Source organism: Protomyctophum bolini, assembly GCF_963924005.1.
Source record: "Protomyctophum bolini genome assembly, chromosome: 12".
In the NCBI taxonomy this organism is placed as follows: domain Eukaryota; kingdom Metazoa; phylum Chordata; class Actinopteri; order Myctophiformes; family Myctophidae; genus Protomyctophum; species Protomyctophum bolini.
In genome coordinates, this window is record NC_137873.1 from 32,309,698 (window position 1) to 32,327,282 (window position 17,585).

The window sequence follows — 17,585 nt, forward strand, 5'->3', positions numbered from 1 at the left end:
AGATGTGTTCCTCTCCGGTTTCACATTTAAGGTCCCTGCACACTGCTGCGTTTTTCGGAGTTTTAGAATTTTTAGTTTGCAAGGACCTTTTGTCTGAGGAAGAGCCTTCACTTCTGGTGCAATAAAAGCATCTGTCGCATTAGAGCCCTCAGTGTGCAAGCACTTTCTTTATTTTATTTTGGAAGAAGTACTCCATTTTTTGAGTGGCGCAACCACTCCAAGGAACAGCAAATGTCCCCATGTCCATCCCAACAGGGGGTGCTGTTTCACCATTCACTGGTCTGATTTTTTTTAAAGCCATCAATACTACAGTGTAGAAATACTCTTTTCAGAAGAAAAGCCCGGAATTCAAAAGTTACAAGTATTGGTATCAAAATGTACTTCAAAGTACCAAAAGTGAAAGACAAAGTCATTGTGCATAATGTCACGTTTCACAAGTTCAAAATGTATTAACAATTTATTGAAATCGAAACAGCACTTGAGTAAATGTACTTGGTCACTTTCCACCACTGATAATAATATGACAATTCATTCTATTATGCCACCAAAATGTGGAATGCCCTACTACCACCAGCCGTCAAGTATGACTCCCTCCCGTCCCTACCCTTCTTCAAAAGCACCATAAAAACTTCTCCCCAGACCTTCTGGTGCGCTCATATGCTTTCCTCTGTCTCCACTCTCCAGTCATGTCTGTTCTCAGTATTGTTCACTTCCCATTGTCGTCGACGCTCTGTTGTTTTTGTCTCGGTACTTGTATTTTATTTCCTTGTTTTAATTGTAAATGTATGTGAAGTTGTTTGTGTGTATGAGTGTATAATATATATTTGTTATATATATTCTGTTAAAGTATGAAACAGCTGACGTTGTGTGGGGGAAAAAAGCAGTTGTAAGAAATATGTATGCTTATAATTCTGTGAAGTTGCCTAAACTGAAATAAAAACAAAGTAAAAAAAGAAGCGCCATAAAAGAGCACCCATCTGAAATGTACAACTGGACCTTGACAAAATGGTAAATGGTGCATTTATATAGTGCCTTTATCCAAGGCGCTTTACATAGATTGTGCATTACATGTGCATTACATTCACCCAGTCACACACCGATGGCGGAGGAAACCATGCAACAACCTGCACATCGGGAGTAATTAGGGGTTCAGTCAGAGTCTTTCTCAAGGACACTTCGATACCAACTCTGGGGGAGCCCAGGATCGACCTGGGAACCTCATGGTTCCCATCCAGCTTCTCTACCGGCCACTCTACCCCAGAGCCACTGTCGCTGTGTATGTGCTGCCAATGAATCGTATAGTTTTGTTTTCCCTATGGGGATTTATAATAATATACTGTAGGTGCATGGTAAAGTACCTAAATCTTAGTCTTATAGCTTGCTAAAATAAAGTACCCCACAGTTTTCTCCTAGTATCGATGATTCATTGTACAGTACCACATATTGCATGTCTTTACGTGTATGATTAAGCCCTCAAGGCTTTAGCATTATTTAACTGCTGTACCTCTGGACCTTTTTGAAAGTTGTTAATAAAGTATTCAATCAATCAAAAAAAAAAACGAAAAACCCCCACCAATAACACAGAGTTGTCAGCACAAGACACAATGTTATTTCCCATAAATGAGGCTGTTGTAACCACTTACACCATATACATGTCAGTGATTCTCAACTTTATTGAGTTTTATGTGCAGAAGGCCATGGATACTTTTTTCCCCTCACTTTCTCTGGGACTCCAATCTGATGAATCATCATCATGACATATCCTCAACCAAACATGTGTTTCCAGGGAGATAACGCCTGCAGAAGTGTCGTCCGTTTATTTACAAACATCAAGTGTGATCTGGTGTTAAATGTTAACAACTCTGGGTCGGTCGATTCCGGATGGCCGTAAAGTAAAGTTAATAAACCGTAAAATAGTGGGATATGTATTTAGCCTAGTTTTCGGTAATTTAATTACATCAATCAATCAATAACGTTGAGAATAAGTTATCGATTGATTGGTCTCAACTTGACATCGCGGCACATACGAACTAAGACTCTCCTATTTGTATTTTTATCGATTCATGTCAAAATCTATCAAATACATCTACGAGCCTTAGAACATGTCCCGTCTTGCTTCGTAGCCTCCTCCCTGCTCTTCGGTGCAGGATGCAAGTAAGGCACATGTTGTCCCGCATCAATGCATCATCACAACTTTATTAACTCGGACCTCGGTCGGTTGCTTGCAATTATCGCTACGCTACCAGTCAACACATTTTCTAGAGACATACCGTAACTTTTTGACCATCTGTTCTGCGAAAGAAGTTAGTGATGGGTAGTTGCCAAGCCATTTTCACTCGGAGCGGAGATCAGAAGAAGCACGAAATGTGTTGACGACGTTACACCAGTATTGGTGTCCAATCACCAAAACATTGGCCTGCACGTGTGTTTTGACCGGGGGCCCCGCCCACCAGATCAGTGCATGTTCTCAACCAGTCCAGTGGTCCGGGGACCGCCATAGTGGTCGGGTTCCAGCTGGCCCCGCAGGCCCAGCTAAACGATGGAGAGTTTGTTTTGGTAACCAAATGGATTCTAAAATGAAACCAAATGGATTCGTAATTGTATTCTCTCGAGAAAGTTAAATTATTGTTAAATATCTGCATTACTTAATTTACAACTAGAAGTAAAAATACTTGATCAATGTTTGCCTGTTATCTCTCCTATTATTATATTATAGCCTACCAACATCAATAGGGTCAGTGCATAGGGAGCAGTTTCACTCAGAACGGGTTATTCTGGTAGGCTATAGTAGTGTAGGCTATACGGTGCTGCGTTGCTACTTGCTTATTGGGTCATGACGCTTTAGTCAACTGGTTAACGTACGTGCCATTGGAATGGGGAACCGGTGTTCACCTCCCGGCCGAGGCTACAGTAGTAGGCTGCGAGGCTACATTATCCAGCCTCACTGTGGAGACCATTATAGATATAAAATAATTAAATAAACACTGTATGGTTTGGGTGTCAGGTGACAAAATAACATAACCTTGATCCACAACAGTAATGGGTCTGCCCTGTTAGTTACACTAGTATACACTAATTTGTCCATTCCACCGTGGGCCGTCAGAATTATGCTTCCATTGTAGCCTTCCAGCATGGAATTGTGGACAAAACATCATCCAAAGATAACGAAATATTCTTTAATTTTGGGTCTGAGAGGCTACATCTCATCAAATGGTGGTCCGTGGCTCAAATACCGAATAAATAAAAGAATGGACCTTGAAATGAAAAACCACAATGACTGCCAGATCCTTCTGACCAACTCATGCCTAACTAACCGCAGGCCAACCAGAAAACACAGCGCCTCTGTGCTTATTAACTCAATGTCTGCCAAGGACTTAATTAACTTATTTTTCATCAACATGGGACAAAGATTCTCACACAACGTTGCGTCTAAACTTAACTAAAATGAATTAATAATCATACTAAACCAAAAGTCAACCATTAGTAAGTACCGTTATTAAACCATCACTAATGAATCTCACAAAGCGTATGCCTAATAGTACCGGTGCCTATTAATTAAAATTACACAATTAATGCCTAAACATGTACTATATGTTGTTATTTTATGTACTATACAGTAGGCATACCCAACCTTAATCAACATGAATTGCATAACATCACATTAACTACTCTTACTGCACATCTTTGCACATGGATGTAGACCTACAGTAATAGCTACAAGATCATAACGCCTCAGTGCTTGTAGATCTGCTATTTTCCCAAATGTTGCCTCTTTCTTGGGTAATATTTGAAAATTTGGCCGACGATTGACTGTTTAGAATAGTTTATTGGTTAATTTTTATGTATTTATTTTTTAGTATATTTATTTTCATTTTAGAGGTATTAAAAAGGTCTTAAAAAAACATTAAGCTAATCATCTGCAGACTCCCCCAACCCCATCCCCCCCCCCCCGCCACCCAGTTTTTAGGAACCATTGGCCTACCACCAAAGCATGTTATAGCCTAGTCCAGTGGTCCTCCAACTTCTTCATGTCAAAATTAATAATTTATCACATAATGTCAAGATGTTTGGAGGAAAAAAACAGATCCTACAAGGTTGAGAACCACACTGGCCCAGTCAGCCCAGGCAACATGGCTGCAGTGAATCTGCACCTGCTGCAATGTCCTCCGATCCGCACTAGCACTGACAGACTGCAGTGTGTGAAAGTGTCTGAATTCCCATCCCCTTCCCTCCACCACTCGTCCTTGCTTGGAGGCACAGAAGACATTGCCATAACACTGTAAGTAAAGGCTGACTCTATCATTTGTAAACGTAGGCTCTGTATTTGGTCCCCCCAAACCGTCCCCCTCTCTACACCAAATATCGAACCAATCAAAGTGCTCACAACATGGCGGGTTTTAGATCAGTGGTTTTCTGCAAATGTTCCCCTCAGAATAGAGATGATAGGTTTCATAACTACACGAAACCTAGCATCCCAATTCTGGGCATGTCATAATTGAACAGCGGATCTTTGTGTTTTTGTAATCGGGGCATAGGGGAAATTCATAAGTCATGTGGCTCAAGTCAAAGACTAGACAATGTGGTAGTGGATGTTGAAAATCGGACATTTTGGTCACCCTAAACCAGCGGCTAGCTAACACTATATGACTGCATACGATCAATGACTTGAACCTCAGCATCCATATTCTGGGCCGAATAATGGCCAAAAATAACCTTACAACGCGTTGCAAGTAAGTACAGTTATAACTGTTTTACTATGAATAGAGGGCTTAAGTGGTTAGATTATTGTGGAGGGTTAGACCAGGCTCAACACTCATTATCCACTACCAAACAATACTGAAAACACTTTTCAATAATGAATGACAATGAAAACAAATTATATTTTGCAAATTGTCGACATATATTTGAGCAACACAGCTATACTAAAACTTGACACCAAAGCTCTTCCCAATAATGTTCTTACATTATTACACAACTGGACCACAGCACATACATTCCCATTAAGGAATGTATTCAGGAACAATGCCAGTGGACATTTTACACATCGTTGCTGTCTGGCAGAAACCTCTTAACTCTTTATTGAAATTTTTTATTAGGGCTGTCAAACGATGAAACATTTTAATCGGATTAATCACAGCTTCAAAATTGAATTAATCATGATTAATCACCATTCGAACTATGTCCAAAATATGCCATATGCTCTCGCTCTCTCCATGTCTCTCTGTCTCTCACCCTGTTGTCGTGCTATTTGAGCCGCTACCTATGTAAATAGTGCAGCCTTTTATGACAATAACCGACATGGTTTCCCCCCCCCCCCCCCCATCCAGATAAGGGCTTCTCTTTCCATCGATTGGATCCATCAGCCATCGGATACCAGAGCGATGACTAGTGCAGAATGGAATGGCGGGTCATCTAAGCATGCATTAATTGCGTTAAAGACTCCAATCTAATTCATTTTTACAAATTTCCTCAGTTATTTTGACAGCCCTACTTTTTTTATGTTTTATTTTAGTTTGCAAATTGGTGAAACTGAAACTGGCACTGGACATACACGTTTTCCACGGACAGCGACGCCGCGTTCCGTCGTGGTTCACCTTTCGGCACAGATAGCTCTGCTCACCTGTGTGATGCTGACCAGCAGGCTGGCGTTTCCAACGCTGTTGACTCGGATGAGGCCCGACGGCACCATGCCTCTCTGGTTCAGCCCGCCTGGCGCAGAGGCCCGGGGTGCCAGCAGCAGAGGAGGGGGGCCGCCCGAGTCGCCGGACGCGGCCAACTGCTGCTGCTGCTGCTGCCGGAGGGCCTGGATCTGCTGCGGAGACACAGAGATGGGCTAAAACCGCCACACACACAGAGGAGGGAAGGAGGAAAGGAAGGCCGGGGACGGTCAAGGGTGGACAAACATACGCAGCGAGGAGCACAAGCGGCACGGCAGCAATGGACAGATACCAAGAGAGGAGAGAGAGAGAGAGAGAGACACACAGAGAGACCCAAATTAGCCCCCCAGCTTGAATAGTGCATCACTACACACAGTAAAGCACTGAGTGTTGAGTCTAACTGGGAGTGTACACATATGACCATATTTGTACACTCTCACAGTTGCAAATGGATAGATGAACACATAAATGAACACACAAATGGATGAATTAACTTAAAGACTTTAATTGAAATTAAACACAAATGTGGAACTGTATCCAAGAATAAAGCGGTAGACCTGCACAATTAAAAATCACAGTCCATTACACACCATTTTCCTACACGATATAGCACTGGCAATCATTGCTAATGTTTGTTCAGAAAAGTCTCTCCAGCTGAGTATACATTTTCAGGTTGGGACACCAATTAGATCCAATCAGAAGAGATAGATGGGATAGGATAAACAAGTGAAATCGGAAGTGATTTAACGAAACAAAACAAAAAAGAGGAGATACAATTGGAACAGGAAACTCTATGGGCCGATTCATACTCTTATTTTACCGCTGTAGTGCCGAAATGATTTCGGCTCGCCAGACATTTTCAGTAGCACCGAAGAGACGACTTTAGGGCGGTACCCCCCGCCCCCCCAAATGACGTCACATTGTAGGCTCTACAGATCCGAACCGACTTTTATTCAGCTCTAAAATAGGAGCATGAATCGCGCCTAACACTGGAGGTGATACATGATGATCTTTGTGGTGTTCTCTCTTGTCTGCTGGTTGGATAAAATTGGTAGCCTATCTCGGGCCTGAAAATGTATTTTGTGTTTACCAAAGAGCTGAAGAGATGAGGGAGACTGCTGTCACTGTACAAAACTATAACAATGATTACAATTAGATATAATATATAAACTAATATATAAGCTTACGACGTGTCGCAGTGCGACGCGTTGTGAGCTTGTAGATCTACTATGTTCAGAGTGCAACAACCAAGCGCAACTCTAGTAGCGTAGTAGTAGTAGTAGTAGACAGTGGACGGACATTTTTTGAACACTGCATCATCATCACACAGTGGCTCACCTGGGAGCCTCTGACCAGAGGTGGCATGATGATCTGGGAGCCGCCATGTTTGGATGAGACCTGCTGCTGGCCGCCTCGCACCAGCGGGGGAGGGATGACGGTGCCTGAACTCCTGCCCGTCGACATCTGCTGTATACACCAGGACAAATCATCACTGTTAACACACACTGACTGCCAGGAACGTCTATAGACGATGTCTTTTCAAATCCAACGCTTCACTACCTATAGACGTCTAATAGATGTCTAATCTAATAGATGCCAACGTATGAATGGTTCTAGGTCGCCAGGCGACGGATACAACCGGAAATGAACCGGAAGTGAAAACGTGCGTTTTTTTGGTCAAAACAAGCTTTATTCAACGGCCCATAACTAAAGAACCGATGATTGCTGTTACAACATTTATTTTCAGGGTGAAAGTAGAGATGATCGTCCGCCACTCCACACAGCATTTCCGTTTGGGAACCACTGTTCTAGAGGGCTGTGCCTCCTACAGAGCCACTCTGACATTTACAATTCAAGCAATTAGTACTTAAAATACTTAAAATGCATTATTTGTAAGAAAAGAAAATTGTGTTTTTACTCGAGTTGTGACCTATAAAAATCAGTGTGTGACCCGGCCACAAATGGGTCCCAACCCAGTGTTTGGGAACCACAGTGGTCTAAATAAACATGCAATCAATCTAGATTGGAACAATGTGGTTGAGGAAAAAACAAGCCTTTAAAGTGACAAAAACATGAGAAGTGCTATGGGCTAAGGTGGAGTCTGATGACTCTAATCATTAGATACATTAGAGTCTAATGTATTTGTGTGTATGTGTGTGTGTGTGTGTGTGTGTGTGTGTGTGTGCGTGTGTCACGTATCCACTGACCTGCTGGGAACCTTTGTTACTGATGGTTCCCCTGATCAGAGGAGGCGGAGCCACTGAGCCGGACATGCCCGAGGGCTGAGAGGCAAAAAAAAAAATCAATGTCACGATCACCCCTTTTTTTTGACGATTTCGAGCGAATGATAAAGTTTGGCTGTGTTTCTGACATTGTCTTGAGTTATAACAACAACATAACAACACTACACAACTAAAGCAGTGTGTGCTGATGGTCTTTCAAACGTCTTACGTCAAGTACGTGTCCTTGGTATGTTAACTCTTTTTTTTGCTAAGTACGAACATATTCGTAATATGAGCGCTGTCCATGATAGTCGCCGTCCATCCAATGTTCGGATGTCATTTGTGATTTTGTCGCGCATCGTTTTATTTCTCACAGCTAGCACTACTCAAACACTACTAGCAGGATTACATTTCTTGTCAACATTCAAGTAGAACTATCAGAAGGTACTGTACTGTGCTTTCACATCGCAGAATTCTGGTATCGGAGTACGCTTCAATCAGTCCCGGGGATTTGCTAAATGGTCCAGATTGCGCACCCGGGACCATAGTGTGAATCTGCGCTTATAGACGTCATGTTTCCTCTCTCCTGGGTTCAGAACAGGTTGGGACTAGGAGTTTGGTGTGTGCTTGGTTACCTTCTGTAGGGTGTCTTTCTGGATCTGGCTCTGGCGGAGTTTCTTCAACAGCACCAGCTTGGCCTCCTCCAACCTCAGCTCCTCCTTCAGCTGCTTGATAATGCGCTCCCGCTCCTCCTGAGTGCTCCTCTGCACGCACGCACACACACACACACACACACACACACACACACACACACACACACACACACACACACGCACACAGTGTACACACACAACATTGAAGAGTCACCATCAACGGAAAGGGATGACAGTATGTCTGGCCGACATCAGGATGAAACATGCCATCGTCGCAGTCGGGCAAAAATCGTGCATGTCCAATATTTCATTTCTCATATATTTTCAGGGACGCAAGCCCCTCCAACGTCTGGCTTTTGAAATGACGTCATGTTACGTATAAGAGTTTAACATACATTACCAGGCACCCCTCACTTCACACGAGTGTGAATCTGTTCTCTTTCCTTACTTTTTTTCATAAATTATCAAATGAATATTGTATTTTAGCTGCATTTTTTGAATAGATAGATCAAGTGGTTAAAGTTAAGTTGCAAAGTTGCATTATCCGCCACCCCTCCCCCGAAGGACCCCACTTTGAGAACCACGATACTACATAGCTAAAGTGTCGGTGTGTGTTCCCGTCTTTGCTAAAGAATCCGTCCCGCACCCTTGGGGTCACCTCTGCAAAAAAATGTGATGTGTCAGCAATTCTAAACAAATAAATAAATAATGCTGATAACAGAGGTGACTTTATGTGTAGACTTTCTTTTTCCATTTCATGTACCAGTTGGTATCGCTCTGATTTAAACACTATTAGTGGTGGAAACGATATACCGTACATAAAGCATGTTGTTTTAGTTTAAAAGTTTAAGTCTATATTATGGTAGTATTCTTCTATATAAGAGTGTTTGTTCTTTATTTGTTTTACCTAAACAAAAGATAACTTACACCACTGTTAAGAGCATGGCAAAGTGGATAGGCATGTTATTTTCACAGGTGTGTGAAAGCTGGTCTTACCATGAGCAAGTCTGTATCCAGCTCCCTGAAGTGGCTTAAGCCGTTCATGGGTGGACTACTAGGGGAGGAGTCATTGTCAGACAGGATGATACAATCATCATCATCAGGGGACGGCGGACGCTTCTCCCTCTTCACGCTACTGGACACAGGACACACAGGGACATGTTCTGATGAATTTCATTACCCTTCCCTCTCTCACAAGTTGTTCACACACACCTCAAGTCAAAATGTGTGTTTGGAACCTCTATATCTACACTGCTGCGCTATAGCTCAGGGATGAGGTTCAGAGAAAAGCTATCCCTGCGCCGGTAGAAATGGAGTCTAGCTGGGTCGAGCCCGTCCACAAGTAGTAGATGAAACCCCTTTCGCAGTATTTATTTCAAAAAGTAAAAGGCATCAGAACCAAGATACAGTTTATAAAACTTAACATAGGCCCCTAACATTTTAACTTAGGCATCAAACTACCGCTTACAAAGCGGTTGTTTGTCAGCCAGTACAATTTGGGGGCAGGTACCGTCCTAAAGTCGGCTCTTCGGTGCTACTGAAAATTTCTGACGAGCCGAAATCATTTCGGCACTACAGCGCCGAAACAGCGGTAAAATAGGAGTATGAATCGGCCCTAACTTTCCCAATGTTAAGCTGTGTATGTGTTCAACATCACAGCCATGCAAAATAACATCGACATGCTATGAGGTGGCGAAAGCTTGGCATCCTTAGCAACGGTTGCTAAACTATTTGGATTGGCATTGGACAATCACTTTTGGGGTGGGGTTTAGTGAAGGGCTAATTAAGAAGTAGTGAAAAAAGCCGATCTACAAACTCAGAATGCTGCGCTAAGTGACACATTGCGAGCCTGTAGATCTGCTCTCTTCACTAGTTTGGGTCCCGGGCAAATATATCTCTTTTGGGTCTAAGGCTAAAAAGTTTGGGAACCACTGGATTAGAGGGTCAAATCGGTTGTCTGTCCGTGTGTCAAGTCAAAGGGGCTCTGAGCAGGAAACCGTCCAAATTGACAGTCATACAATACATCCTACAGTAGATACAGAATGGCATAGAACTGTGGTTCCAAAACGTTTTAGCTCGAGACCCAAGATACTTTACTTATTTATTTTTATTCATACATAAAATATTTTACGTACACAATTATTTTGAAAAAGAAATAACTTTTTTTGTGGGTGCTTGACCTTAAACTGGGTCCAGAGTCAGACTCAGTGTTTGGGAAACACTGTCCTGGACAACAGACATGACAGGCTGGTCCCATGAAGTCCAAGATCGCCGTTCCCATGTGCATCCCAAGAGATCAACGCCATTCAATTTGCACTGCAGTTTGGCCTAAAATGCCAACTCTGGGATGAAAAAAAGGCATCTTCATGCTTTTCTTTCAACTAACCATCAAATCCTCAAGTATTGAGAGTGTACAAGTGGAACTAATACACTCTCAAAGAGCTGCAGAGGGACATATAAAACACAGAGTGAGCACTTACTTGACTGTGTGAAACAACAGCCAGCTATCCAAGACGGTTCAAATCGTCATGAACATGTGGGACCCATATCATCCCAGGTTTGTGGGAAGACAAGGCATCCCAAACAACCGGGGAAACGGGGAACTGTCCAATTCGCCGTTGTCCGAGAATGAGGCGTGGAAGACAGACAGCCGCCGCCATTGTTACACTACAACACTAGTACTCTAGACTAATGGTGGAATGCATAAAATGCATATTATTAAGTCATATTTCCAGAGGGGAGGGAGCGCTAGAGACACATTAACAGGAAAGGCTCCTCATGTATTACACCGGTCAGCTCAAATAATGGCCCTCTTATCTACTATACGGGTGACACGAGAAGGCTGTTGGGGTTAAGTTAAGGGTGGATGTAGTACACATTATGATTAACAATACATACTGTATTGTTAATACAGTTAATTAACAATACATACTGTATTGTTAATCAGAGCTGCCGTTTCCACCTGCAGAAAATGGAAGATTTTCACAACACAAGCGAGAAAAAGAACGTTGAAATTGATGATAATTAATTCATATTAACATAAGAAGCGGCACTGGAAACTGCATGCTGGTGACTGGAAAAGTGAGGCCTGTCTCGCATCCACCCTTGCGTGTGTGTGTGTGTGTGTGTGCGTGCGTGTCCCTCTCTCTCTACCACTCTCCCCCCTCTCTCTCTCTCTCTCTCTCTCTCTGCAGGGCTTAGCGTCATCATCACTTCCTGTGGATTAATCACTACTCTTCCAAAGAGGTCACATGACCTCAAAGTCATTATCACGTGACCACACCCTCCCCCCCCCCCCCCCCCCCCCTCCTCACTGTGTCTCCCTCCTCCCCTCCTTGTTCCTTCCAACTGGTGGTAACCATGGAAACAGCCAGTTAGAACCGGTTTTTGTGACACACGGACGCGGGCTACATTTTGTGTGAGGGAGTTTTTCTTTTTTTCTTTTTCTTTTTTTAGGGTTCAGGTGCTGGAGTGGGGAAAATGGAGGGACAGTTGTGAGAGGATAAACTTTAGAAGCCTGTTTGGGGAGCCCCCCCCCCACACACCCCCCACCAAGTCACAGACCAGGCTGCACTCTACACAGTAGGGTGACCTTTTAGGCACATACAACCTGGCGTATTTTTTCAAAATAGCGGAAAAAAAACAAATGCATAAATATTACGCGCTTCGTCGGTCAAGTAGTTAAAACAAGGTTGGGCACCCTTTTCGGGCACATGATATATATATATATATATATAAATAATAGTATGTAGTGTATATTCATCACTTAGCATAGAATGTAGACCGTGATTTCCTCACCCTTTGGTGGCACTACTCATGTCCACCGGCTGCTCTCTCGTCTGGACTTCCACTTTGATGGTGGCCTTCACCTCCCCCGCGGACAGCAGGCCACCGGACGCCCTCGGCTCCGACGGTCGCAGACGGCTCCTCGCGTCTGCGACCGGCGTCTCCGTCTTCGCCGCCCTGCCAGCCTGGTCGTTACATTCAGTCCGATTGTCTGGGCCGGGTTCGGCCTGCTGCTGCTGCTGCTGTCTCTGGTGCCGCTCCGGTTCTTTTATCAGCTGGGGTATAGGTAACACTAAAGGGGGCAGGGGCGGCGGGGGCGGCGGAAGCAGCGGGCCTTGGTCGGTCCCGGGCGGCTGCTCTCGCTCAGCCTCGGGTCCAGTCCTAGTCCGGCTCTGGGCGTCCTCTGCCAGCGTTGGGGTTTCGGGCTCGTTGGGCGGTAGGTCCGGGGGCGACGACGGCGGGTCGTCGTCGTCAAGTTTGGGCTTCTTGCAGTCCGTCTCGACAGCGGAGGGTTCCGTGTTCGGGGGAAGAGGCGCATCTCTCTCCAGCGCCCTCTTCTGGCTGCGCGTCTGACGAACAGCCTCTTCAGACATCCCCTTAGACAAGAAGAGAGATACACGTATTAGCCTCCATCATTATATCAAACAGCCTCTTCAGACATCCCCTTAACAGACAAGAAGAGAGATAATAAGTCTTGGATTGGTTTTAGAATCTTCAATAGTTTAAAATCCTATACAGCAGGGGTAAGCAACTAAGTTTGTCCTCAGGCCAATATCTCTCCTCCTTGCAGACAGTCACTCTCAACATGGAGTATCATATTATAGTATATAGGAAATAATCCTTCTCTAGGTGGGGATAGTTTCTCAATTTGGACTATGTGTGAGACTGTCGGTCTGATATTGTATAAAATGGAGAAAAATCATATTCTCCCAATTAACTCACGGGGCAGATAATTTCTGGGGGGCCAGTTTGGGCCTGTTGCCTCATTCGACCAGAATCCCCCAGGGTTTATACGAGGCCCCCTCCATGTGTCCCGCACAGGAACACTAGGGTCCATGTGGTTACAAATTAAGTGTCTTCAGTTATGAGCTGGTTTGGTTTATACCTATGCACTGTGTAGTGTGTAGTACAGTGTAAAGTACACAAACTATATCTAGGCCATCTCACTATCAAGGCCATGGGGTCTGAATGGGGGGGGGGGGGGGGGTGGGGGTGGGTTCACAGAACAGTCATTTCCGTTACATCTATTCATGGCCACCAGGGTTATATGACCTGACGAACGCCCCATTCACCCAAAACACAAGTGTTTGTGCTCCCACTAAAAACAGTACTACCACGCACCAGGCTTCTTCTATCCCTAGCTATGGTTGAGAGAGAGAGAGAGGCAACATAGGCAAACATTCACTTCAAATAGCAGATCTACCTGCTCGCGATGCATAACAACATGATTGTGAGTCAGTGTGTACATACTACTCGAGGGGAAAAGGAAGGTGACCATGTACTATCTATCGGCATCTGTCTCACTAAGCAAAAAGCTCACTAAGCAAAAAGAGAAATTTGTATTTCTCACATTTTGCGAGCTTGTAGATTGTCTAATTCCACTAAATCTTAAAAGTATTTAAAATTCCTGTGCAAATTATTTATTATTATTCATTTACCTTTTTTGACACGCATACTTCAACTGAAGAAAATTATAGATTTTGTTGTAGGAAAATGCAGGAAACAAAATAAGAATTGGTCCGCGACCCCTATGTTTCTTTTTTTGTAAACAGTAGTATATATAGGGTTTAACGTTTAAGAAGTGGTTAAAGACCATCAGCAGTCCGATAAATTGGACAATGAGCAGCAGCTGCCTCAAATGCAATCTGGGAACCCATCGTAAAAAGGGGGGGGGGGGGGGGGTGATTTCTTTCTGACTTTGAATCTGTCTTGAGAGATTACCTAAAATGTAATACAGCTCCAGTGCAGGAAGGGAGACATCTATGGGTGTCTCTAGAGAACTCTTACATTTTTGTCACTCCTCCACACAACTGTGGCCACGTGTTGTTGTGGCTGGAACATGCTGAGATAATTGCTGGTCAGCAGCGCTGGGCACTTAAAGGAGTAGTTCCCCCCCAAAAAAAGAGACTTATTTTCCTATCAATTACACACCCCATGAAGCCTTGAATTAATGCAATTCTTTTGTGGGTCAATTGAGTCAGGCACGAAAGATATTTTCAATAGGTCCTATAATGGAAACTAATAGTTTTTTGTTGTGACATATAGCATTTCTTAGAAGGAAAGAATTTAATATTTACGTGCCGTGTGATTCAGGGGTGGATGAAAATGTATGAGAAACCACTGCTCTACTACATCAAGGTGTTAATGTGACCTGCTGAGACACTGGGATAAAAGGCTTGCCAACCTGTCCGTTGGCCTACACTACCGCATTGGTCAGACACAGCGCGTCTCGTTCTATGCATCCTTAACCTTGGTGGATTGAACGAATGGCCTTGAACCAAATGTATTCAGCAACAGCCGACACATTACTCTGCTCAGAAACACACCATTTCAGAAACACAAGCGACGAAAGAAAAAGGAAGTCAGAGTCATGGAGTCATGTAAAGGTCGACGTTAAAACTGAAAGTAAAACCACATTTATATACAGTGGTAGCAGTATGAAGTCTCCGAACATATTGAAAGGGCCACCATGCCCGTGTTTAATGGGAAGAAAACGTTAATGCATGCAAGTGAACGATACTGCCTGATTTAATTTACAGTGTTGCACACTGAAAATAGCCAATCTACGAGCTCACAGTGCTTGCAGATCGTTGTTCCAATGTTTTGACCTGGTAGGAGAGTTATTTTCGTTGTGTGGCATCAACACGCAACTAAGTATAACTCAGGCTTACGGTTGAGCTTGGTAAAATATATAATATATAAATATGTTTCTTGGGGTGAATATAAAACGTTCCAACAAATTACAATTTATGTATGCACATGGGCGAATAACAAACGCCTACATAGATACCATAATAATAATACTAGAAACCATATCAGTAGCCAGACCGTGTCACACAACAACACTACTTTGAGTTGGAGCACATACTGAATTCAAGCCCACCAGATGTTGACATATCAACATTAGTGGAGACTTGTGGCTCACTCACTCAGATGGTTGAGGGATTGACACTGAAAAAGAATGGTTGCACTTGCGCACGCACATATACATAACCATCTTGATGCGTGCCAGCTACCCAGATGCTGTCTGGTCATAATCCCTGCGTGAGTGCATGGCTCCCAAAACCACACGCAGATCAACTAAACACCATAAAGGTAGACCAGACACGGGGCAGGGCGTGGGGGTTCTGAAGCTCAAAAAGCTCCACTGTTTATAGAAGCCATTTCAGAACTTCAGACTGAACTGAAGAATCGATAAAGAGTTACACCAGGTCCAGAACTTGCAGATGGACTTGCATCAATCATGGCATCATTATTGGGGTCAAATACAGATAAATTCCAGAGAGTCTATAACTGTACGTTTTAACAGCGGGAGAACAACGGCGACAAATCTCCTATTGGCCGTTCCTGCTGTCGTTACCCATGTCCTCGTATAGGTGGTATGGAGGGTAAACAATGCAACACAGGGATTTGATTGGCTATCACCGGACGATGTCGTCCAAAGATAAAATATTTTCGGGCTCTTTGACCATCACCTCTTCGTCTGCTATCGCCAGTAGTAGTTGCCGGGTCCCATAGACAAATAACACACTTCTAGGAAATACGTCAGGCTGCTGCCTGCCGCACGCTGTTAGGCCATCGATTAACCAATATCTTTTGACTGATTGTGTAAAATGGCCGATCCACAAGCTCACAGCGCGTTGTGGGCTGGTAGAACGACTCATTTTGAAAACTTGTGAAACCTTGTTTTGAAAAAAATTCAGTTCGCCAACACGTGACGTGACATGCCCCAAAATTGGGACGTCAGATTGAAAATCTGACGTCGGCAAAATTGCCCCGATGTAGACACTAACAGTCATAAATAATGGCCGATATACGTACTGTAGGTCTGGCACTATACTGCTATTGAGAGACGTTGGACGGACGGACGAAGACTGTGCACAGTCACAATGCGTCCTGTGTGTGTGTGTGTGTGTGTCATATTCATACAGGCCACAGTCTGGGGCCCTTCATGAATAAACACTCCCTCCTCGCTTCGCTCTGGCCTCCAGTCTGCCCAGCGACGCACCACAGGAAGCCATGTTTTTTTTCTTCTTTTTTTTAAGAAAAAGAAATAGACCATCCATCATTAACCCTTTCAACCTGGGATACTTTTCAGTGACACACACGTAGACGCCATACACACTTTTCCCCACAACCCCGGCACCCCCCCTCCCCCTCCACCTCCACCCGAACGGATATGGCGGCAAGCTTATGGCACGCGCTATGAAACCATATTGTACCTGTACAACACACACACAAACACATACACACAGAGGCCAATCATCTGATAAGAGAAAGCTGACTAAGTTCTTTTTTTTTTTTTTTGTCAAACACTGTGACATCACTGAGACACACATGACATGACCCTTCCCAGCATTCAGTGGGACACACAAAGCACTTTTCCAGGGAACCGGTTTAAACCGGTTGGCTTGTGTGTGTGTGTGTGTGTGTGTGTGTGTGTGTGTGTGTGTGAGTGTGAGAGTGTGTGCGTGTGAGAGAGAGGGAGAGAGAGAGAGGCTGAAGCAGGTTTTAACCCTTTAGGTGCTGGCATCTACAATGACAGACATAATAATACAGTGTGTGTGTGGGGGGGGGGTGTTGAAAGTAGCAGAGCTCGATCGGCGACACATGGCGTTTTGGGGATGGGACATGGTGGGAGGGGTCCTGAGAGTAAGGGAGGGGGGGGATGCATAGTTGTGGCTGTGATGTTGAAGAATGGCGATACTTGTATCCTGACGTGGATCACTCTGGATTCTCAAACGATGTGAAACTCTGGGATGATCGCCCTGCTGTCACCCAACCCCCGCTCCACTCGCCGTAACACCCCCCCCCCCCACAAACACCCCCTCACCGCTCCGTCCACTCGCCGTATCCCCCCCCCCCCCGCCCCCCCCGGGCGCGCGCACGGTGGATGTTGACCCCTACGCTCCTGTATGCAGAGAGTACATTATCTTTGTAAAAGGCAGTGATGTAAAGTAACTGAGAGTACATTTGAAAACTTGTGAAACAGGATATTCGGCATAAAGAGTACTTTCTACTTTTGGTACATTGAGTACATTTTGATA

The 17,585-nt window shown here is 44.1% G+C and overlaps 1 protein-coding gene across 12 annotated transcripts in view; it reads right to left on the minus strand.

Moving 5' to 3' along the window:
• LOC308325697 (transcriptional repressor p66-alpha-like) overlaps positions 1–17,585 on the minus strand; it is a 28,409-nt gene that overhangs the window by 6,072 nt on the left and 4,752 nt on the right. For 4 of the 12 annotated variants that reach the window (XM_080778333.1, XM_080778330.1, XM_080778328.1 and 1 more), the window contains exons 2-7: positions 12,331–12,914; positions 9,529–9,667; positions 8,515–8,643; positions 7,865–7,939; positions 6,996–7,124; positions 5,621–5,833 (exon numbers count right to left, since the gene is read on the minus strand). In XM_080778333.1, the coding sequence (XP_080634459.1) occupies positions 5,621–5,833; positions 6,996–7,124; positions 7,865–7,939; positions 8,515–8,643; positions 9,529–9,667; positions 12,331–12,911 (1,266 nt within the window). In that variant the 5' untranslated portion in view covers positions 12,912–12,914. The remainder of the gene's footprint in view (positions 1–5,620; positions 5,834–6,995; positions 7,125–7,864; positions 7,940–8,514; positions 8,644–9,528; positions 9,668–12,330; positions 12,915–17,585) is intronic. The other 8 variants (XM_080778337.1, XM_080778336.1, XM_080778331.1 and 5 more) reach the window with 6 other exon arrangements.